Source organism: Geotrypetes seraphini, chromosome 1, assembly GCF_902459505.1.
Source record: "Geotrypetes seraphini chromosome 1, aGeoSer1.1, whole genome shotgun sequence".
In the NCBI taxonomy this organism is placed as follows: Eukaryota; Metazoa; Chordata; class Amphibia; order Gymnophiona; family Dermophiidae; genus Geotrypetes; species Geotrypetes seraphini.
The window spans coordinates 295,698,954-295,721,873 of NC_047084.1; the positions used below are offsets into that span (position 1 = coordinate 295,698,954).

Consider the following 22,920-nt stretch of genomic DNA (forward strand, 5'->3'; position numbering starts at 1 on the left):
GGATAGATTCCGTACAAATGTAAGGAAGTTCTTCTTCAGCCAGAGAGTGGTGGAGAGCTGGAACGCTCTTCCAGAGTCTGTTGTAGGGGAAAACATCCTCCAGGGTTTCAAGACTAAGCTGGATAAGTTCCTGCTAAACTGGGACGTACGCAGGTTAGGCTGGACTCATTTAGAGCACTGATCTTTGGCCTGGGGTCCGCCGCTTGAGCGGACTGCTGAGCAGGATGGACCACTGGTCTGACCCAGCAGCGGCAATTCTTATGTTCTTATGTTAACTTTATAAGGGTTCACCTTGGTGTAATCAGTGCTTAGCAGTAAGTAAGCCCATCTCTGTATAGTCTCTAGTTTGCTTCTTGAGAGATTTGTTGTTGATGTCAACCCTCCAACTGTGGGGAAAAAATAACAGCAAGCTGATAAGAAAAGTTTTATCTTTATTCACTAGATCTTGCTACAGGCTATTAAAAGCAAATGCTCAATGTGGCCATGTTTCGCATGGGGCTTCATCAGGGGCATATAACATACCAATTGGTGTAAAAAATCCCAACTTGGTTTGGAGATGCTGATTCTATAAGTTGGACAGAGTTGGATTTTAGCACCAATTGGCATTTTATATGCCCCTGAAGCAGCCCCATGCAAAACATGGCCACATCGGGCATTTGCTTTTAACAACCCGGAGCAAGATAGTGAATAAAGATGAGTTTTATTCTTCTCATTGACATGCTGTTATAAGTTTTTCAATGTTGGATCTTGTTAGCCAACTACTGCCTTCTTTTCTGGAAACCTCCAACTGTCATGGGACCTCAACATCATCTCACCCAGCTTTATAGTTATATATCACTCATGTTGCCTAATAATTTCACCCATATGTAAGGACCGATATCCTTTTTTCCTCAAGTAGTTGTTAATGGGTAAGCAGTTTTGCTGAATTTTGTCATAAAAACTGAGCTGCTCAAGAAAAAACAGTGTAATGTATATGGTTTATGAATGCAGTTTATCTTTCATAGGCTGAAATGATCAGTAACCAGGCTCAAGAGAAGTTTGATCTGAATGGGAGTTTTGGAGAACGGACTGGACTTCGTGGAGCACCTGGAGAGCAGTTGAGCTTTGCAGCTGGGCTTGTATATTCACTCAGCCTCCTACAGACCACACTACACAAATATGAGCAGTGAGTATTTGTCATGAACATCCTTACCTTATGACTAAGAACATAAAATATGTTATGCTGGATCAGACCAAAGACTGAATTTGTCCAGCATTCCGTCTTCAACAGTAGCCAATACAGCTCACTAGAAAGCACCCAAACTCCAAAGTAGATCCATTCTTTGTTGCTCACTTCCAGGGAGAAGTGGTGGCTTTCCCTAAGTCTGTATGGCTTATAATTGCTATTAAAACTCCTCCAGGAACTTGTCCATCCATTTTAAAGCCATCTGTACTAGATGCTTTGACAGCATCCTCTACAAACAAATTCCGTTGCTTAATTGTAAATTAATTTAAAAAATACTTTCTTCAATTTGTTTTAAATCTGTTACTTGTTAGATCCAAGGGACAGTCCAGGAAAGTAGTAGTATTTTAATTTCTTACATGTTCCACCTTACTCCTAAGGAGGAGAGTGTGGCATAGAGGTTAGAGCTACAGCCCCAGCACCCTGAGGTTATGAGTTCAAACCCCATGCTGCTTCCTGTGATCCTCTGCAAGTCACTTAATCCTCCATTTCCCCAGGTACATTAGATAGATTGTGAGCCCACCAAGGCAGATAGAGAAAATACTTGAAGTACCTGACTGTAAATCACTTTGAGTGTGGTTGTATAACTACAAAAAAGGCCTTATACAAGTCCCATTCCCTTTCCCTAATTTTATGGCTTCTGTTACATTGCATCTCATCTCCTGGCTGAAGAGCCCAGACCTGTTTAGTTTTTCTTGATAACAATTTTGCTCTCCGTATGTTTATCTTTTTTAGTTATCCTATAATATTATAATATGGGTTGACTAGAACTGCACATAGCACTTAGTTTGGTTGCACAATAAATCTAAATAAAAGTATTATGATATTTTAGTGATATTCTCCAGGATTTTTTAAATATTCCCTGACATTCTGTTTGCCTCATTGATTAAAAATGTGGACACTGAAATAAACAAAGAAACATAGAAAATGATGGCACATAAAAATCATACCAATTGCAAAAGGAATTATGAGTCTTGACCCAGTGGGTTATTCGCCTCTGCTTGCGAGTTTGTGTAGAAGGCATCTACATTTTTTGGCTCCGCCTCCCCTATCTCTGCATTGTGCTCTGCTCCTCAAGTTTTCTCCTTGTACACACAAGTTGAAGATTTTTTCTGATCTGCTTTGCTCAATTTATTTTCAGGCATTATGGTCTCATTTTTAGAGGCTTCTCGGTGCTGTAGAGGTTCCCTAGGTTCCCTGGGACAGTTCTGCCTGAGTGAAGGTAAACTCTGTCAGAGGTCTGTATAGTTGGGAGGGCAACCCTTTTATTGGGGTACCTACCTTGCCAGCCTGCACTAACACTTTTGATAGTTTGGTGTCTGTTCCCTTAGTAGTGGTGCTTGCTCCTGGTCTGAACCTGAAGCGCAAGCTATGTGGCATCCATGTCGGGCCTAAGGACTTTATCGGTTACCAGCTGTGTCTCTCCCTACCTCACAAAGACACCTGAGGAGCTGTAGTAGTCTGGGATCTCAGGCTGTAACACAATCTGACTGGCAGCCTGAAGAAGCAAGCATGTGGAACTATTTTTACATGCTTATCTGAAGCAGTGGCCTTCACCATTTTCCTGCTGCTGTTTCAGCTGAAGCAGGCACAGTATCAGCAGAACTGTGAGTACTGTGTATTGTAGTTTATGGAAGACATTTGGTGGTGGGGGGGTTAATTGCGTTTTGGGGGATTTCAGTGGGGGGGCTTGGATTTGGGTCCCCTGCCTCCAGAAACCTCTTTCCAACATTTTAAAAACTTTTATTCAGCACTTCCAGGCCATTTTTAGATGCCAAAACACTGCAGCGGTGGCCATCTTGGATTTTTTTAGTCTGATTTTAAAAGCCTCTATCTGCCTCAAAAATACCTTGATTTTGAATAAAATTGTTAGAGATAGACTCCTCAGGCTGTTTTGCCCTAATTCATGCCAGATTTGTGTTGGTTAGCTGACTGAGGAACATCCTTGATCCATCTGCTTAGGGGGGGGGCAGTAGCTTTGAGGTTAGCCTCCGTTGGCCCCTCGAGGGCGATGTAGTCATAGGTGACCCATTTCTTGAGGAAAATGTACCCCCTGGAGCCTCAGATAGTGACTCAGGATCTTCGGTGACATGCAGACACCTTTGAGCCCACAAGGAGACAAGGGGAGTCCTGCAGGTATCTCTAGGGCATCCTGTTTAGGAATTTACCCCTGATTTTGTCAGGGTTTGGTTGAAGCCTATATGGGCTAGCGGGGCACTTCTGTGCCATCTGGGGGTCAGACCTGCACTGCTTAGTACTTTGTCATAAGCAGCTTTAAGTCTCAGACCACCTCTTTTCTGCATCCAGAATTACAATGATGTTAAAGGAGCATTGTGAGACTGCAGAAGGTCCCTTGTGGGTTGTATCTGCTGGCTCCTGATTTCTAAGAGCTATTCTTTATCGCCCCTCCAGACCAGCACAGACTGATGTGTTTATGCTCCTCTGCCAGCAGGTGGAGACTGAGAACACATTGACTTTTTGGCAGAACAAGTGGGCTGTGCAGTCCCATCTACAATCAGTCTGTTCTCAGTCTCCAGCAGGTGGAGGTGGTAAGCCTGTGCAGTCTTTCCTCTTGTTAGTTAGGACCTGTTGGATCTGATTAGTGGCCTTTATTGTTATTTTTTTTTTGCTATCCGGATAGAGTTTGGGGGGACTCTTTCGGGGGTCCGTCCGACTTCGGGGGTGCCACACTTGGACAACTGAGTCTCCCCCCTCATTTTCTCCATCTCCCAATTTTTTTTGTTTAGAGGTTAATCAGAAAAACTGTGACTTAATTTTATCACACTCTCCCACCTCCCCTCCCTCCCTCTCTCCAACCTTCCCTCCGTACCCCTTCCCAAACAAGATACAGAACATATACTTTGTACAGTACAAGTCAGCAGATATTCTAGCATGAGAAACATCATTATTACACCACCAAATCCCATATTATTTATGCATAATCAGGTCCAGTTGGGTCCAAAGATTGTGTGAGGGGTCAAAACAACCATGATATTTATCAGTCAATTTTCCAGTTCAAAAGTGACGGACCACTTGATTGTTTCCATTTTTGCACAATAACACTTTTAGCAGCTGCAAAACAAAGTCTCTTGAAGCGCACTTGACATCGACGTCCTCGCTTATTATGTAAACCCAATAAATGCACCCAAGGATCCAACAACATAAGTGTGCCCAAGCATACATCAGTAGCAGATTCTTAATTTTGATCTGGAGTATAATACCAGTGTGTAAGAATTTTCCTTGATCAGAACACACCTAGAAGATTTGGAGACCTCAAGAAACACTCAGATCTAATAAGCTCTATACCCATATTTACTTCCCAAGATAACATAAATGTGAATTTCATAAATAAACGATTGTTAAAAAATTTTTCTGTATCATCAGGGTCTTCCCGGAGCCATCCCTGACTGGAAATGAAATATTTGACTTGCAAGTAGGGGAAAATATCCCCGGAAAGTAGCTGATATAATTCCCGTAATTCCTGAAAGTGGGTTCAAATCTAATAGAAGATAAGAGACTCCCAGAGTCCTTATATATTTCTGTCTTACCCTATTTCAAATCCCTAACAAATGGCAAAAATTAGGCTTGGCCAAGGAACTTCTCTTCAACTGATCCTGGCAGGGGGAATCCCCATCAACTGATCCTGGCAGGGGGGAATCTCTATCAGCTGAGTGCCAGGAATCCCCTGAAACTGGCTCCGCTGATGGGGATTTCTTCTGCTGCGATCAGAAAAGGTAGTTGGTCTGTACATCTACAAAACTTGCTTTTGTACGTTTTTTGCATGGATATTTTTATTTTTGAAAATGGGCAAAAAAGATAGACATCCAAAGGACCAAAACTTATACCTTGCTCATTTTCAAAAATATATGATAGACGTTTGGCAGCTGTGAAAATTGACTTTTTTTCTGCTGGGTTTGTGGACATTTTGCACAAAACGTCCAACCTCAGATTTAGGCACATTTTTTATTATGCCCCCCTCTGTGTGTTCATCCTAAATTGACATATACAGAGGATCTAGTGCAACATACAATTAGTATGCATTTCTTTTTAAACCGTATGGCATTAGGCAGGAGATTAGGTGAAGAGGTAAGTTTTTATTGCTTTCCTAAAGTTCAAGAGCCCTTCTTGGGATATGATCTGTGGGGCCAGTTGATTCCAGTAGCTTGGTATGAAATTGGAAGTAGGATCATCGTCTGGCGTTCTTGAATGGCACGACCAGGCGGTATTTTGTAATGTGTTTCCTCCTAGTAGCGGAGCGGTCTGTTTGGGAAATATGGAAGAAGCTTAGCTGACATGTGTAGCCGGGCTCCATGTTGTGCAAGGACTTGTATGCTAGCATCAAGCCCTTAAAGTCACAGGGTTTGACTATGGGTAGCTAGTGGTTTGATGAGAGCCTGGGAGATGGGGTCATATATGTTAAAGTTTAGAAGTTGGATTGCTGCATTTTATACATGTTGAAGACATTGCATAATCTTTGCTGTCAGTCTGATGAATAGTGCATTGCAGTAGTCCATTCGGGAGAAGACGAAGGCATAGAGAAGTTGGGTAAAGTCATGTTCGGAGAAGTAGTTCCTTATTTTTCAGAGTTGCCAGAGATAATAGAATGAGGAAAAGACCACTTGAGAAATATGGTTGGAAAATGATAGGTTAGAGTGCTTGGTCTTTTACAGTTATGGTAGTTGATTCCCAGAGAAGAGAGGGACAGGTGTAGGTGCAGTACTCTTTGTGGATCCAAAGGAATTCTGTTTTAGAGGTATTTAGTTGTAGTTTGTTTATGGACATCCAGTTTTTGATTTCTGAGAGGCAGTTCAGACGTTTCATGATCTGGGAGTCACGGTTTACTCCCAGTGGGAGGTATAGTTATATGTCATCAATGAAGGAATGAATCTGGATTTGGAATTTGTGAGTTATGACAGGTCTAATGTAGAAGTTAAATAGTATTTGTGAGTTATGACAGGTCTAATGTAGAAGTTAAATAGTAGAAGGGATAGTAGAGCCCCCTGAGGAACACCACTTTTGATTGGTTTTGATAGGGCAGTGTTGAGTAGTATGCTTTGGAATCTCTTACTCAGGAAGGAAGTGAACTAGTGTAATGCAATGTCTTGAATGCCGATTTTGGAGAGTCGTGTAATGAGGCCAGTGGTGTTGAAGGTTGCTTTGAGATCCAGTAGCACTAAAAAGACATTGTTACCCTTATCCATAAGTTTCCAGCAGTTGTCGATGATGTCTAGAACAGTGGTTCCCAAACCTGTCCTGGAGGACCCCCAGGCCAGTCGGGTTTTCAAGATAGCCCTAATGAATATGCATGACAGAGATTTGTATATAATGGCGATGTCAGGAATGCAGATCTGCTCCATGCATATTCATTAGGGCTATCTTGAAAACCTGACTGGTCTGGGGTCCTACAGGACAGGTTTGGGAACCACTGGTCTAGAAGGACGGTTTCAGTATTATAGAATTTCCAATAAAATGGAAAGAACAATAGCCATACAAAAAGGAAATTATAAGAAATTTAAAGAGATCTGGGACCATTGACAAATTATTGTAATGAATAGATACCATTGCAAATGAGGGAGTGGGGGGGGAGTTCTGAATTTTTATTAAATGTTCAGATCAATAGGAAAGAAAATTTTATATGATATACGGTAGGGAGGTGGTTAAATTTTATGATTTAATTTTAATTTAATTTAATTTAATTCTTATATACCACTAATAACCGTGAGGTTTCTAAGCGATTTACAAAAATGATGCATTAAAAAGATACAATAGATAAAAATAAATAAGATAGGTACTTGGAAAATTCCCTAACTGTCCCAAAGGCTCACAATCTAACTAATGTTGAATATGATAGAAATTCAAGTGATGTATTCAATTTCAAATGTCATTTATTGTTACACTTGTTATAAGATATAAAAATGAATAAAGATTATTAAAAAAAGGAAAAAAAAAGTATTATAGAATTTCATGAATCCCAAATGGAAGGAGAATAGGGCTCCTTGCTTGTCAATGTAGGAGTGGAGTTGGTTGAGTACAGCTTTTTCCAGGATCATGGAGATAAAGGGTAGGTTGGAGACTGTGCTAAAGTTGTTAGGCATGCTAGGGTCAAATGTGTTTTTTTAAAAAAGATTGGTATGATAATTGCTGATCTCCTGTTTGTGGGCACTGAACCTAATTGTAGGGAGATGTTGATAAGAGGAAGGGTAGAACATACAAAGGCTTCTTTCACAATAACTACATTGAGGGGTGTTTTGTTATTTTACTTTTTCAGAAAGTACAAAGATTAGGGGACACTCTATGAAGTTGCATGAAAATGCTTTTAAAACAAATAGGAGGAAATATGTTTTTCACTCAAAGAATAGTTAAGCTCTGGAACTCATTGCTGGAGGATGTGGTAACAGCAGTTAGTGTAGCTGAGGTTTTTTTTTTTAAGTTTGGACAAGTTCCTGGAGGAAAAATCCATAGTCTGCTATTGAGACAGACATAGGGGAAGCCACTGCTTGCCATGGGATTGGTAGTATGGTTGCTACTATTTGGGGTTTCTGCCAGGTACTTGTAACATAGTAACATAGTAGATGACGGCAGATAAAGACCCGAATGGTCCATCCAGTCTGCCCAACCTGATTCAATTTAAATTTTTATTTTTATTTTTTCTTCTTAGCTATTTCTGGGCAAGAATCCAAAGCTTTACCCGGTACTGTGCTTGGGTTCCAACTGCCGAAATCTCTGTTAAGACTTACTCCAGTCCATCGACACCAGGGGTCTCAAAGTCCCTCCTTGAGGACCGCAATCCAGTCGGGTTTTCAGGATTTCCCCAATGAATACGCATGAGATCTATATGCATTCATTGCTTTCAATGCATATTCATTGGGGAAATCCTGAAAACCCGACTGGATTGCGGCCCTCAAGGAGGGACTTTGAGATCCCTGATCTACACCCTCCCAGCCATTGAAGCCCTCCCCAGCCCATCCTCCACCAAACGGCCATACACAGACACAGACCGTGCAAGTCTGCCCAGTACTGGCCTAGTTCAATATTTAATATTATTTTCTGATTTTAAATCTTCTGTGTTCATCCCACGCTTCTTTGAACTCAGTCACAGTTTTACTTTCCACCACCTCTCTCGGGAGCGCATTCCAGGCATCCTCTCTGTAAAGTAGAATTTCCTAACATTGCCCCTGAATCTACCACCCCTCAACCTCAAATTATGTCCTCTGGTTTTACCATTTTCCTTTCTCTGGAAAAGATTTTGTTCTACGTTAATACCCTTCAAGTATTTGAACGTCTGAATCATATCTCCCCTGTCTCTCCTTTCCTCTAGGCAGGGTATACATATTCAGGGCTTCCAGTCTCTCCTCATACGTCTTCTGGCACAAGCCTCCTATCATTTTTGTCGCCCTCCTCTGGACCGCCTCAAGTCTTCTTAAGTCTTTCGCCAGATACTGTCTCCAAAACTGAGCACAATACTCCAAGTGGGGCCTTACCAATGACCTGTACAGGGGCATCAACACCTTCTTCCTTCTACTGACTACGCCTCTCTTTATACAGCCCAGCATCCTTCTGGCAGCAGCCACTGCCTTGTCACACTGTTTTTTCGCCTTTAGATCTTCGGACACTATAACCCCAAGGTCCCTCTCCCCGTCTGTGCATATCAGCTTCTCTCCTCCCAGCATATACGGTTCCTTCCTATTATTAATCCCCAAATGCATTACTCTGCATTTCTTTGCATTGAATTTTAGTTGCCAGGCATTAGACCATTCCTCTAACTTTTGCAGATCCTTTTTCATATTTTCCACTCCCTCTTCGGTGTCTACTCTGTTACAAATCTTGGTATCATCTGCAAAAAGGCACACTTTTCCTTCTAACCCTTCAGCAATGTCACTCACAAACATATTGAACAAGATTGGCCCCAGCACCGAACCCTGAGGGACTGCACTAGTCACCTTTCCTTCCTTCGAGCGACTTCCATTAACCACCACCCTCTGGCATCTGTCCGACAGCCAGTTTCTGACCCAGTTCACCACTTTGGGTCCTAACTTCAGCCCTTCAAGTTTGTTCAACAGCCTCCTATGAGGCTGAAATCCAAGTAAATTACATCTAGCATATGTCCTCGATCCAGCTCTCTGGTCACCCAATCAAAAAATTCAATCAGGTTCGTTTAGCACGATTTACCTTTTGTAAAGCCATGTTGCCTCGGATCCTGTAACCCATTAGATTCAAGGAAGTACACTATCCTTTCTTTCAGCAACACTTCTATTATTTTTCCAACAACTGAAGTGAGGCTCACCGGCCTGTAGTTTCCTGCTTCATCCCTGTGACCACTTTTATGAATAGGGACCACATCCGCTCTCCTCCAATCCCCAGGAATCACTCCCGTCTCCAGAGATTTGTTGAACAAGTCTTTAATAGGACTCGCCAAAACCTCTCTGAGCTCCCTTAGTATCCTGGGATGGATCCACCTTCAGTTTTTCAAGTTGCTCATAAACACCCTTCTCCGTGAACGGCGCAGAATCTACTCCATTTTCTCATGTAACTTTGCCAGACAATCTCGATCCTTCTCCAGGATTTTCTTCTGTGAACACAGAACAGAAGTATTTGTTTAGCACATTTGCTTTCTCCTCATCACTCTCCACATATTGGTTCCCAGCATCTTTTAGCCTAGTAATTCCATTTTTTATCTTCCTCCTTTCACTAATATATCTGAAAAGATTTTTATCTCCCTTTTTTACATTTTTAGCCATTTGTTCTTCCGCCTGTGCCTTTGCCAAACGTATCTCTCTCTTGGCTTCTTTCAGTTTCACCCTGTAGTCCTTTCTGCTCTCCGCTTCTTGGGTTTTTTTATATTTCATGAACGCCAACTCTTTCGCCTTTATTTTCTCAGCCACTAGGTTGGAGAACCATATCGGCTTCCTTTTTCTCTTGTTTTTATTGATTTTCTTCACATAAAGATCCGTAGCCATTTTTATCGCTGCTTTCAGCTTAGACCACTGTCTTTCCACTTCTCTTATGTCCTCCCATCCTAACAGCTCTTTCTTCAGGTACTTTCCCATTGCATTAAAGTCCGTACGTTTGAAATCTAGGACTTTAAGTATCGTGCGGCCGCTCCCCACTTTAGCCATTACATCAAACCAAACCGTTTGATGATCTTTACTTCCCAGGTGAGCACCCACTCGAACATTAGAGATACTCTCTCCATTTGTGAGGACCAGATCCAATATCGCTTTTTCCCTTGTGGGTTCCGTCACCATTTGTCTGAGCAGAGCCTCTTGAAAGGCATCCACTATCTCCCTACTTCTTTCCAATTCAGCAGACGGAACATTCCAGTCCACATCTGGCAGGTTGAAATCTCCCAACAGCAGAACCTCCTCTTTCCTTCCAAACTTTTGGATATCCTCAATCAAATCCTTATCAATTTGCTGCGATTGAATCGGAGGTCTGTAGACTACACCCACGTAGATAGAAGTTCCATCTTCTCTTTTCAGAGCAATCCATATCGCTTCTTCCTCTCCCCAGGTCCTTTACATTTTGGTCGCTTGGATATTGATCTTTACATAGAGAGCTACTCCTCCACCTTTATGACCATCTCTGTCCTTCCTAAAAAGATTATATCCCGGTATGTTTGCATCCCATCCATGTGATTCACTGAACCATGTCTCTGTGATAACGACAATATCTAGATCCACCTCTAACATCAGGGCTTGCAGATCATGAACTTTGTTGCTTAGACTGTGAGCATTTGTGGTCATCGCTTTCCAGCTATTTTTCAGCGATAATCTCCTTTTTCGTATAGATTTTTGTGTCGTTTCACTTTCCGTTGCAAAACTAAGAAATGAGTTGTTGATATTGCTTATGTTGCAGTCTTTACTACTATCACATCTTTTCTTTTGCCGGGGGTGGTCTCTATAATTGTCCTTCGTACATACACCACCCCCACCTTCTAGTTTAAATGCCTAGAAAAATATTGTCTAAATTTCTCTGCAAGGTTTCTTTTTCCTGCTGTAGTAATATGTAGCCCATCAGTGCAAAATAGCTTCTTGTCCTTCCATGTATTTCCCCATCCTCCTATATACCTGAAGCCTTCTTGATGACACCAGGCTTTGAGCCATCTATTAAAGTCCTCTGTGTTTTTCACTCTTTGCTTTCCTTTTCCATATGCAGGCAGTATTTCAGAAAAAGCTAAAGTCTTTACAAAAGGTGTCACGCCCTCACCAAGCTCCCGAAAAGCTTTCTGTGCTGCAAATGTGGAGTTGTTGGCCAGGTCATTTGTTCCCAGATGGATAACAACATCAGTGTTAAAATCCTTAGTTTCTTCCTTAATTATAGTCAGTATTTGCCTGGAACTCCTGGTAGCTGAGGATCCTGGAAGACATTTCACTATTTTGGTCTCCTCGCCCTGTGTTCCAAGGTTAATGCCTCTGATGATGGAATCCCCCAATAGTAATAGTTTTCTGTTTTTGGCTTTTTTATTTGTGTTTAGGGCGCGCTTGTTCTCTTGAGTTACCTTCATTGGTTCCAGTCCTACCTCCCTTCTGTTTTCTTGAGAATCGCAGTGCACTAGTGGAGCGAAGGAATTCTGTAGCGTTAATATTAGTGAAGGTGGATGTTTCTGTGTTACATGTCGCAGTCTTCCTGAGCCTACTGTGACCCATTTATTCCTGGGCTGTTTTATTCTTTGAGGTAGAGGTGGTAAGTTGGTATGATTTTGTGGAGTGATGGAAGCTGCTTTAATTGTATTCAATTCCTGTTTAAGTATGCAGAGCTCCTCCTTAATACTGGCAAGTTGATGACAGATGGGGCAAGCCTTAAGCCTCCAAATAGTATGTCTTGGAATTAAAGCACCACAGTGATTGCATAGAATAAAGGTCATCTTGATTGGTTGTGAAGTGACTTGATTTGAGTAGTCCTGATTATATGGGTCTCTATATATGAATAGTGGTCCCTGGGGTTGGTGGGACTATAAGTCTTACCCTTATTCCTATGAAGGGAAAGAGAAAACAAGATTTAACAGAGGAAAGAGAAGGGTTTATTTTTTGTGCTTTTTTTTTTTTTTTAGTTAGAAACAGGGATGAGAAGAGAAATTAAGCAGATATAATGCTGAAAACCAGTGAAAAGAGCAGAATATGAAATGCAGAGCAACTTATCTTATTGAAGTTCACAGGGCAGCCTTGTTCACAGCACTGTCCCAAAGATAATGCAGTTAACCTTAGAAGTAAAACAGAGCCCCTCCCTTCTCCACCTAATCAGCAGAAAACAATGGCTGAATACTAGTAAGACAGAAATATAGGCTCTATACCACCTAAAACACAGTATTTTAAACAAAAATGCAGGTTCTATAACAAATCAGTGGCTACCCTAAAACACAGGATTTATAACAGGATTTTCCCTACTTTAGTCACTCTGAACCATAGGCACCAGGATTTAATTAGAGTTAACAAAGTCTTACCCTTTTTCCTATGAAGAGGAAGAGGAAGAGGAAATAAGATTTAACAGAAGAAAGAGAAGGGTTTATTTTTTGTTTTGTTTTTTTAGTAAGAAACAGGGATGAGAAGAGAAATTAAGCAGATATAATGCTGAAAACCAGTGAAAAGAGCAGAATATGAAATGCAGAGCAGCCTTGTTCACAGCACTGACCTGGATTAACAGGATACTTGGCTAGATAGACCATTGGTCTGATCCAGTATGAATAGTCTTTATGTTCTTATGCTATGATCTGCTTAAGCCTGGTGGTATAGTAGGTTTTAAACATACTTGTAATGATCTTGCACAATTAGAACTAGGTCAGACTAGTTCTAATTAATATAATTTTTTAACACTTGTTTGTATTTGAAGTATGTTTATCCTAGGACAAGCAGGCAGCATATTCTCACATGTGGGTGACGTCATCTATGGAGCCTGGTACGGACAGTGAAAAGTTCATCAGCACTTTAAGAGTTCATAAGCTTTTAGACTGTCTGCACTGCACCCTAACCCTAACCCTTCCCGCCTGACAAGGGCTCATGATACCTTAGCTCTTCGTTTTCCGCGGAGCGAAGAAGTTGTGTTTTCTAGTTCTGCATTGCTTTCCCTCAGCGCGATCAATTGTGAAATATAGTTTCACAACTTTTTTTTTTTTTTAAGTTTTGTTTGGTTCATATTTCTTTCTTTAGTTAAAAAAACCCAAAACACTTCTTATTTTACCTCAGTCCTCTTTGAGGTCTGGGATCTTGTTTTGCGCTGCGGGGTTTTTTTCCCCTTATACAAAACTTGAGTTTAATTTGGCCACTCAAGTTTTCTCATCCATGTCGAAGACATCGAGAGGGTTTAAAAAGTGCTTTCGGTGTCGGCGACATATTTCTATCACCGACCCACACAACTGATGTATCCAGTGTTTAGGGCCTGAACTTCAGGTGGACTCCTGCATTCGTTGTTCTATTCTTCAGAAGTGTTAGTTGAAGGCCCATTGGCTTCAGCAGGAAAAGATTTTCGGTTCACTTATGGAGGGAAAGTCTCAGTCCAATGGTGCCTGCATCGGCATCGGACATCCTTGTCTCTGGTAAGCCTGCTAAGAAGCTGACCACTTCCAAGCTGGCATCACAGGCCTCTTCGACATCGAGTCCCTCGATGCAGGCCAAGCCTCAATGCTGGCATTCTCCTTCAGAATAGGCTGTCTCTCCTACAGGGTGTTCATCCTCTTTGAGGTCTCCCACCCCTAAACACCCTGCTGCACCATTGGTACCTGCTCAGTCTCAGGTATCAGTGCAGGATATTCGGTCAAGGGTCGATGACTGCGCAGAGATATTGTCAGTGTCTACACCGACCTTATTGGTACAAGCCCAGCCCAAGCGTAGCTCTCACAGGCCACAAGATATTACTTTAGGAGTCTGTTCCTAAATGTCACTCTGCTTCGCATCGACGTTCCTCAAGTTGTTGTCGACGCTCACCCTTGGAGCGTCATTCTGCTTCTTCAAGTCATCGACGCTCTTGTTCCCGGTGCTGGTGATCCTCTTCATCAGAACATCGGTCATCATCGAAGCATTGACATCTTTTGCCACATCTAGATTCGGAATTGAGACATCGAAGGTCTTTATTGAGACACTGGAAAGCTTCATTGAAATGTCAATATTCTTCATCAAAGCATCGATGACCTTCTTAACATCGACGTTCTCCATCTAAATATTCCACTTCAAAGTATATGTCGGCTAGATCATCACAGTACTGACTATCTCCAGCTTCATCAGGTCAGTACTGTCATCGCAGAGTTTCCCCAAACCTTGACCAAGACTGATTTGCTTTCGGATCACAGTGACTCAGAGTGGGTGACTAATTTATCGGTGCCTGAGTCTTATGGAATACCTTCAGAAGATCACCTCCTGAAGGTCTCTCAAATACATCAGGCAATTGGGTAAGGAGCTTCCTGTAAAATTAGAAGCAGACATTGAACCCAGAGCTGAATTTCTGGAGACATTAGACTTTGATGGACCCCCCAAAGAGCTTTTGAAATTGCCACATCAGTCTTTTGAAGGAGTCTCTTCTAAAAAATTGGGAGACTCAACTATCAGTGACTGTTGTGCCTAGGAAGCAACAGAATAATTTCATGTCCAGGGTTTGATAAGCCGCAACTCCAACATCAGTCGTTGCTGGTAGAATCCACCCTTAAGAAGTCGTCTAGCTCCAGAGTCTATGGCACAGCTCCTCCAGGTCGTGAAGGCAGAACTATGGACAAGTTTGTTTGTCGATTATATCAAAATTCAATGTTATCCAACAGAATATTGAACTACAATTTTTTCATGTTCTTTTATTTCAAGCAGTTAGTGAAAAAGATATCAGTATTTGGGCAGTACATTCCACCAGCTCATCTTCCTGAGTTCCAACACATTACTCATGCCCTGATTCAAACCAGGAAGTACATAGTTCACACTGTTTTTGATGCATTCAAACTGACATCCAGAGCTTCTGCTATGGCCATAGCTATAAGACAGCTGGTCTGGTTGTGAGTCTCCTGATATGGACATCAATCTTCAAGACCACTTGGTCAATATTCCAAGTACAGGAGAAGAGCTTTTTGAAGAGAAAGAGTCTACCACACAAAAACTTACTCAGCATGAGCAGAATTGGAATACTCTTAACAGAGCCAAGAAGTCCCAATCCACTAAGCCTGCTCAAAAGTCATCTTCTTATACTAATAACAAATGGAATCCTGCTTCTTCTTCAGCCAAACTACCACCTCAGAAGCGACAGAGGCAACAAAAATTCCAGAAGAAACAAACATCCACGACTCAAAACCCAGCTCAGTCTTTTTGACCTGCTTCTAGAGAGCATAGACCACATAACACCTTTACAGCCTCTTCCTCTTCCCATCGGATGTCATCTTCAATCATTTTACCCACAATGGACTCTCATAACCAGCAATACATGGGTCTTAAAAATCATAGAGGAGGGGTATTGTTTTCATTTCGAATCCATTCCTCCAAACTACCCTCCAAGAGAGTCCTCTCTTACATCTCAGCAGATGTCCCTTCTTCTTCAGGAAATAGACGCTTTGCTACAACTCAATGCCATAAAGGGCATTCCTCCTACCCAGAGAAATCAAGGGTTCTATTCCAGGTATTTTCTAATTCCAAAGAAGACGGGAAGTCTATGTCCAATTCTCAACTTCCGAAATCTCAACAAATATTTCATTGCAACATTATATCCCCTTCTAGATCAAAATGAATGGTTATGCTCTGTAGACCTCAAAGTGGCTTATACACACACCTCCATTCATCCAGACCACAGGAAATTTCTCCGCTTCCGAATAGCTCATCAGCATTACCAATACAAAGTTCTCCCTTTCAGCCTAGTGTCCTCGACAAGAGTCTTCACAAAATGTCTGGTGGTTGTGATGGGGATAATTGTATTATGCAGAATATAAGTTCGAACGGACAACTACATTTGCATCAAATTTTTAATGAAACTTGATCAACAAACAAGGTGGGTATGGGTTCCTTCCTCCTTTGTCAGCATCTGGAATTGGGCAATTCCTCGCAACATGTTTCTAAAGGCTGTACTTGTATATGTACAAGGGAAACAGAATATCCTGGCTGACAAGCTCAGCAGATTCCTCCGGCCACATGAATGGACTCTCAACTCCAAAGTACTCCATCACATCTTCCAGTTATGGGGAACTCCTCAGATAGACCTGTGTCTCCCTTCAATCACAAGCTGTCTCTATTTTGCTCCAGACAATATTCTCTGCAATGCCTCCAGGCAGATACATTCCTTCTTGATTGGGCGAACAAATTCCTACATGCATTTCCACCAATCCCTCTCATTCTGAAGACCTTGGTCAAACTCAAGAGAAAATCAGCCACCATGATCCGGATAGCTCCTCAGTGGCCCAGACAACCTTGGTTCTCTTTTCTACTTCAGCTGACTGTCAAGGATCCGATTCCACTACAGATTTTTCCATCTCTACTCACACAGAGTCACGAATCCATGTCGCATCCTAATCTGCAGTCTCTACACTTGACAGCTTGGTACCTCTCGGTGTAACTTCCACAGATTTTCATCTCTCTGATCCTGTTCAAGCAATTATTGCTAAATCCAGAAAACCATTTACCCAGCTGTGCTATCAACAGAAGTGGACATGTTTTACCTCCAGGTGTTCTCTTCATCACCAAGAATCTTCATCCTTTTCCTTCAGTTCTTGATTACCTTCTCCATATTTCTACTTCTAGCCTCAAAACAACTTCAGTCAGGGTCCACCTCCGTGCTTTTAGTGCTTTCCATGCTTCTGTTAACGATAAACCTCTGGCCACTCATCCTTTAGTATTCAGGTCTATGAAAGTACTTTTCAACTCCAAACCTCCACTGAAACCACCTCCGGTTGTCTGGGATTTTGATGTAATCCTTGCTAAGTTGATGAAACCACCCTTTGAGCTGCTAGCATCTACTCATCTCAAGTTCCTCACTTGGAAAGTAGTTGTCTTGATTGTTGTCACTTCTGCTCGTCGAGTCAGTGAACTTCAAGCATTGGCTTCTGACCCACTGTATACAGTATTTCACCATAACAAGGTGGTTCTTCGTACCCATCCTAAATTCCTTTCAAAAGTTGTCACGGAATTTCATCTGAATCAATCCATTGTGCTTCCAGTCTTCTTTCCAAAGCCTCATTCTCATTCAGGAGAAGCAGCTCTTCATGCATTGGACTGTAAGCGTGCCTTGGCATACTACCTGCAAAGGACTAAGCCACACAGGACTTCACCTCAACTGTTCATCTCCTTTGATCCCAACAAATTAGGTCGACCTGTATCACCAAGAGGACTATTTCCACATGGCTAGCGACCTGTATTTCCTTCTGCTATGCTCAAACCGGGTTGCAACTCGAGGGACGTGTTACGGTGCACAAAGTTTGAGCGATGTCAGCCTCAGTGTCTTTCTTATGATCCACTTCTATTGATAAAATTTGCAAAGCAGCCATTTGGTCCTCCATCCACACTTTCACATCTCACTACTATCTAGAATCCTATTCCAGACGAGATGGTCATTTCGGCCAAGCAGTATTACAGAATCTATTTTCTTCTTAATGCCTAACTCTCCCTCCATCCCATTGCTATAAGCTAGGGAGTACTACATGTGAGAATATGTTGCCTGCTTGTCCTAGGATAAAGCACAGTTACTTACCGTAATAGATGTTATCCGAAGACAGCAGGCAGGTATTCTCACATACCTCCCACCTCCCCTGGATGGTTTCTTAGCTTGCTTACAGAACTGAGGTCCCGCGAACCCTCGTTGGTTGGGAAGGCTCTTGCGCATGCGTGGTTCAGGCAATCTAAAAGCTTATGAACTCACATTGCTGGTGCACCTTTCACTGTCTGTACCAGGCTCTATGGATGATATCTGCCTGCTGTCTTTTGTTACGGTAAGTAACTGTGCTTTTTCCTTGATAGCAGAGGAACTAACCTTAATGTCCTCCTCTGCTCAGGGCCCTGAGTAAATGCAGTGTGGAAGTCTATAAAAAGGTGGGAATGCTGTATCCTGAGATGAGTGTCCATGAACGCTCCCTGGATTTCCTGATTGACCTGCTGCATAAGGATCAGTTGGATGAAACTGTGAATGTGGAGCCATTGACAAAGGCTATTAAATACTATCAGGTATATATTGGAAAACTAGTAGGAAAATTTTGAATGTCATTAGATAGCTTGTATTTGTTTCTCTGACCAGCTTTATTTGCTCATATTTCAGAGAATAAATATTTTCAGTAGAATTATATGTACAGTGGTACTTTTGATGTGCAAGCATAATTTGTTCCAGAAGCATGCTTGTAAACCAAGGCACTCATATATGAAAGCAACTTTCCCTATAGGAATTAATGGAAACGACCTCCCAAAAACTTACCATTAGCGACGCCTCCACCGCCGCTCATGTAGCTCTGGGAACCGGAGAGGGGGCTGTACTGCAGGGCACTCATATCATAATGGTGCATGTCGTAACAATGGTACAGGTGGTGATGGTGCGCCCTGGCTCCAGGGTGCTGGCTGCGCTTCTTGTATCATGGTGGCCACGGCTGCCGCCTCCGCCAACCCTGGATAGCATTGTTGGCCCAGTTCATGTGCGCGTAGCCCCTGTATGCTACCGCCGCCCCGTCGGTACTCTCCAAGCACTGGCCCATCCCTGCCGGATTCACCACGACTCCCATGCTGATCCAGGGCCTCTGTGCCAGCTGCCAGCAGCCCACCAACCTTGGTCATACGTTGAGAGCCCAGTCCGCCATTGCATCCATGCTATTGTCCAACCTCCATCCTTTTTTGATCGCACTTCCTGTTTCCAGCAGAGCTGGATACAGCATGGGTAAGACGGTGATGTCTGCTGTAGGTAAGGGTTTGGGGGTGGGCCGCGCTCGGTTGGTAGTGTCTGCTGGAAGTAAGGGTTTGGGGGTGGACCACGCTCGCTTATCGAGTTAACACTCATTTTGCGAGTTAAAGTTTGCTCGAGTGTTTTGCTCATCTTGCAAAACACTCACAAACCGCGTTACTTGCAAACTGAGGTTTGACTGTATTTCAGTATGGCATGAAGGGATTTCATGGGATAGCCTATAGTCATAGTCTTCTATCTATGGAAAGCAAATGCTTTGATTTTCTATACCTGCAGGTAAGCTAGAACAGTTTAGATCTGCTCATAAGAATTGCCACTGTTGGGTCAGACCAATGGTCCATCGTGCCCAGCAGTCTGCTCATGTGGCAGCCCTTGGTCAAAGACCAGCGCCCTAACTGAAACTAGCCCTACCTGCGTACATTCTGGTTCATCAGGAACTTGTCTAACTTTGTCTTGAATCCCTGGAGGGTGTTTTCCCCTACGACAGACTCCAGAAGAGCGTTCCAGTTTTCTACCACTCTCTGAGTGAAGAAGACCTTTCTTACATTCAACTTTCAATTTTAGAGAATGCCCTCTTGTTCTCCCTACCTTGGAGAGGGTGAACAACCTGTCCTTATCTACTAAGTCTATTCCCTTCAGTACCTTGAATGTTTCGATCATGTCCCCTCTCAGTCTCCTCTGTTTGAGGGAGAAAAGCTCAGTTTCTCGAATCTTTCACTGTACGGCAACTCCTCCAACCCCTTAACCATCTTAGTCGCCCTTCTTTGGACCCTTTCAAGTAGCATCATGTCCTTCATGTACGGCGACCAGTGCTGGACACAGTATTCCAGGTGAGGGCGCACCATGGCCCGGTACAGCAGCATGATAACCTTCTCTGATCTATTCGTGATCCCCTTCTTTATCATTCCTAGTATTCTGTTTGCCCTTTTTGCCGCCGCCACACATTGCGTGGACGGCTTCATTGACTTGTCGATCATAACTCCCAAATCTCTTTCCTGGGAGGTCTCTCCAAGTACTGCCCCGGACATCCTGTATTCGTGCATGAGATTTTTGTTACCTACATGCATCACTTTACACTTATCCATGTTAAACCTCATCTGCCATGTTAATGCCCATTCCTCAAGCCTGATTATCCACGTTTCAGATCTTCGCAATCCCCCTGTGTCTTCACTACTCTGAATAATTTTGTATCGTCCGCAAATTTAATCACCTCACTTGTCGTACCAATGTCTAGATCATTTATAAAGATGTTGAAGAGCACGGGTCCAAGCACTGAGCTCTGCGGCACCCCACTGGTGACGCTCTTTCAGTCCGAATATTGTCCATTTAACCCCACTCTCTGTTTCCTATGATCCAGCCACTTTTTAATTCATGTGAGTATTTCACCTTCGATTCCATGGCTCGCAATTTTCCAAAGTAGTTGTTCATTCGGAACCTTGTCAAACGCCTTCTGAAAATCCAGATATACAATGTCGACCGGGTCGCCCTTGTCTATCTGTCTGTTTACTCCCTCACTTTAGTCTTGACTTTGTTTTCCAGTTTATTACACTTAATTTTTTTCCCTCTAGTATCTTCCTTTCTGATAAATTTGTAAGACAAGATTAGAATATTTTAGAATCTAAAAGGTGCATTTATATGTGGAAATTGGCATGCAGATATAGCATACTGTATATAGTATGCTCGAATATAAATCGAAGTAACCTTTTTCCTCCAAAAAAGGAGGAAAAAAGGTAGACTCGAATATAAACCAAGGTTAGAAATCTGGATATGTGAGCATCATTTGTTAGGGATCATGCAATAAGTAATTACTAATTTTTCAGTTAGGGCTGTTACCAGTCCAAAAAAGCTGAAGGAGAGCCAACAAATATTTTCCTACTTGGGGCCTCAACACCAACTAAAATTTCTAGACTTCTATCCCCACCAGAACACCTGGACTCGGTCACACATGCAGAAAATAGAAAAAAAAACCAAACCCAACCCTTTTCAAATACAAGTCCACCACAAAAGAAATTGAAAGAAATACATTTTTTTCCCTAAGAGTCCAAAATATAAAAACAGATGTAAATTTTCAAAATTGATATATTTTAATCACTAAATTGAAAATAAAAACATTTTTCCTACCTTTGTTATCTGGCAATTTTATTTTTCTGGTCATCTTATTCCATCTGTGCTCTTAATGCTGTTTCCAAAGCCTCCTTATGCATTTGCTGTTTCTTTCCTCTCCTTCACTTTTTGCACTATATCCTTCTTTGACGCTGATTTCCATATTCAGTTTTTTTCCATTTTTCTGCTTCCATCTTACCATCTCTTCCAACTTCCCTCGTCCATGTGCACCATCTCTTCCCTTCTCTTCCACTTTTTCATCCATGTGCCCCATCTCCTCCACTTCCCTCCATCCATGTGCCACCATCTCCTTCCTCCCCTGCTGCATGGAAGAGAATCCATGGGGGCGGAAATCACAGTCGGTGTCCGACCAACTCTATGCCTTCCCATTCAGCATCTGTCCCTTCTTTCTTCCTTCCTTTCTCTGCCTTCCCATTCAGCATCTGTCCCTTCTTTCTTTCTTTCTTCCTCCCTCTTCCCCCCCCTCCTATCCAGTTCCACCAAATGTTCTTCCACCTGGTTCTGAAGGCTCCCTCACCATGAAAGATATAAAGAGGTTGCCGGCATGTGAGTGATTCTCTTGCACTGCCCGCTGGCCTCCTCTACACCATTCCGTTGTTGCTGTCCACCTAAGCGGAAACAGGAAGTTGCTTCAGAGTGGGGTGGACTGCGGCAAAACAAAAGTACAGAGGCCACTGGCAGTGCTGGAGAATCAAAAAACAGTAGCTTGGCACTCCTATCCTCTACTGCCCTCTCCCCCTGCCCCAGACCAACATTGTGCTTACAGGTCAGATGCTCTAGAAACAGTTGCCGACACTCTGTGCTGGTGAAGAGCCTTGAGCATCTGCGCATGTTCAAGGCTTGCTGGTCTCCTTTCAAGAATCCCAAAGAGGATAGGAGCCAGCAGGTCTTGAGCATGCACAGACGCTCAAGGCCCTTCAGCCCAGCCCAGAGCACTGGCACCAGCTTCCAGAGCATCGGGAGTGTAAGTGTAATGTTGGTCTGGAGCAGGGGGGAACGGATAGTGGAGGATAGGCATGCCAGTCATCGGTGGTGGTGGTGGGGGAGTCGAGGGATTAGCAATATCAGTCTTTGGGGGGGGGGAGATAATGTTAAGTCCATCGGGAAGATAGAAGTGCTGGTCATGGGGGGAAGATAGCAGTGCTGGTCATCGAGGGCGGGGTGGGGGGATAACAGTGTTGGTCATCGGGTGGAGAGGGGAGGAAAAAAAGCACCATCATTGGAAGGTGGCTCAAATATAAACAGACCCCCATTTTTGGGCCCAAAATTCTGGGCTGATTTGTAGATCTGAGCATCCTGGGTGTTGCAGTTTAAGCATAGTTCTGTCCACTTTTTTAATGCTGATGTACTAGGTTTATATTCAAGTATATATGGTAACTGACAATTTAAGGAATCACATAAGAACATAAGAATTGCCGCTGCTGGGTCAGACCAGTGGTCCATCATGCCCAGCAGTCTAATCTAATCTAATCTAAACCTTAAGTTTATATACCGCATCATCTCCATGAGAATGGAGCTCGACACGGTTTACAAGAACTTAAAATAGTGGGTAGAGAAGAAGAAAAAGGATTACATGAACTTATGTGTAGAAGGGGGGAGAAATAGTCCATTCACTATTAATGTTACAGCACACAATTTTCAAGGGAGACATGTTTGTGCAATCCTTCAAAAGTCTATTTTAGAATGACAGTATAACTATGGCCAGGAAATTTTCTTTCTGCATTTATACCTGCTTCAAATCACAC

The 22,920-nt window shown here is 42.7% G+C and overlaps 1 protein-coding gene across 3 annotated transcripts in view; it reads left to right on the forward strand.

Moving 5' to 3' along the window:
* The window catches only part of LOC117364549 (dynactin subunit 1-like), a 206,168-nt gene that overhangs the window by 90,363 nt on the left and 92,885 nt on the right, over positions 1–22,920 (forward strand). For all 3 annotated transcript variants that reach the window (XM_033953860.1, XM_033953839.1, XM_033953848.1), the window contains exons 14-15: positions 1,005–1,165; positions 18,162–18,330. In XM_033953860.1, the coding sequence (XP_033809751.1) occupies positions 1,005–1,165; positions 18,162–18,330 (330 nt within the window). The remainder of the gene's footprint in view (positions 1–1,004; positions 1,166–18,161; positions 18,331–22,920) is intronic.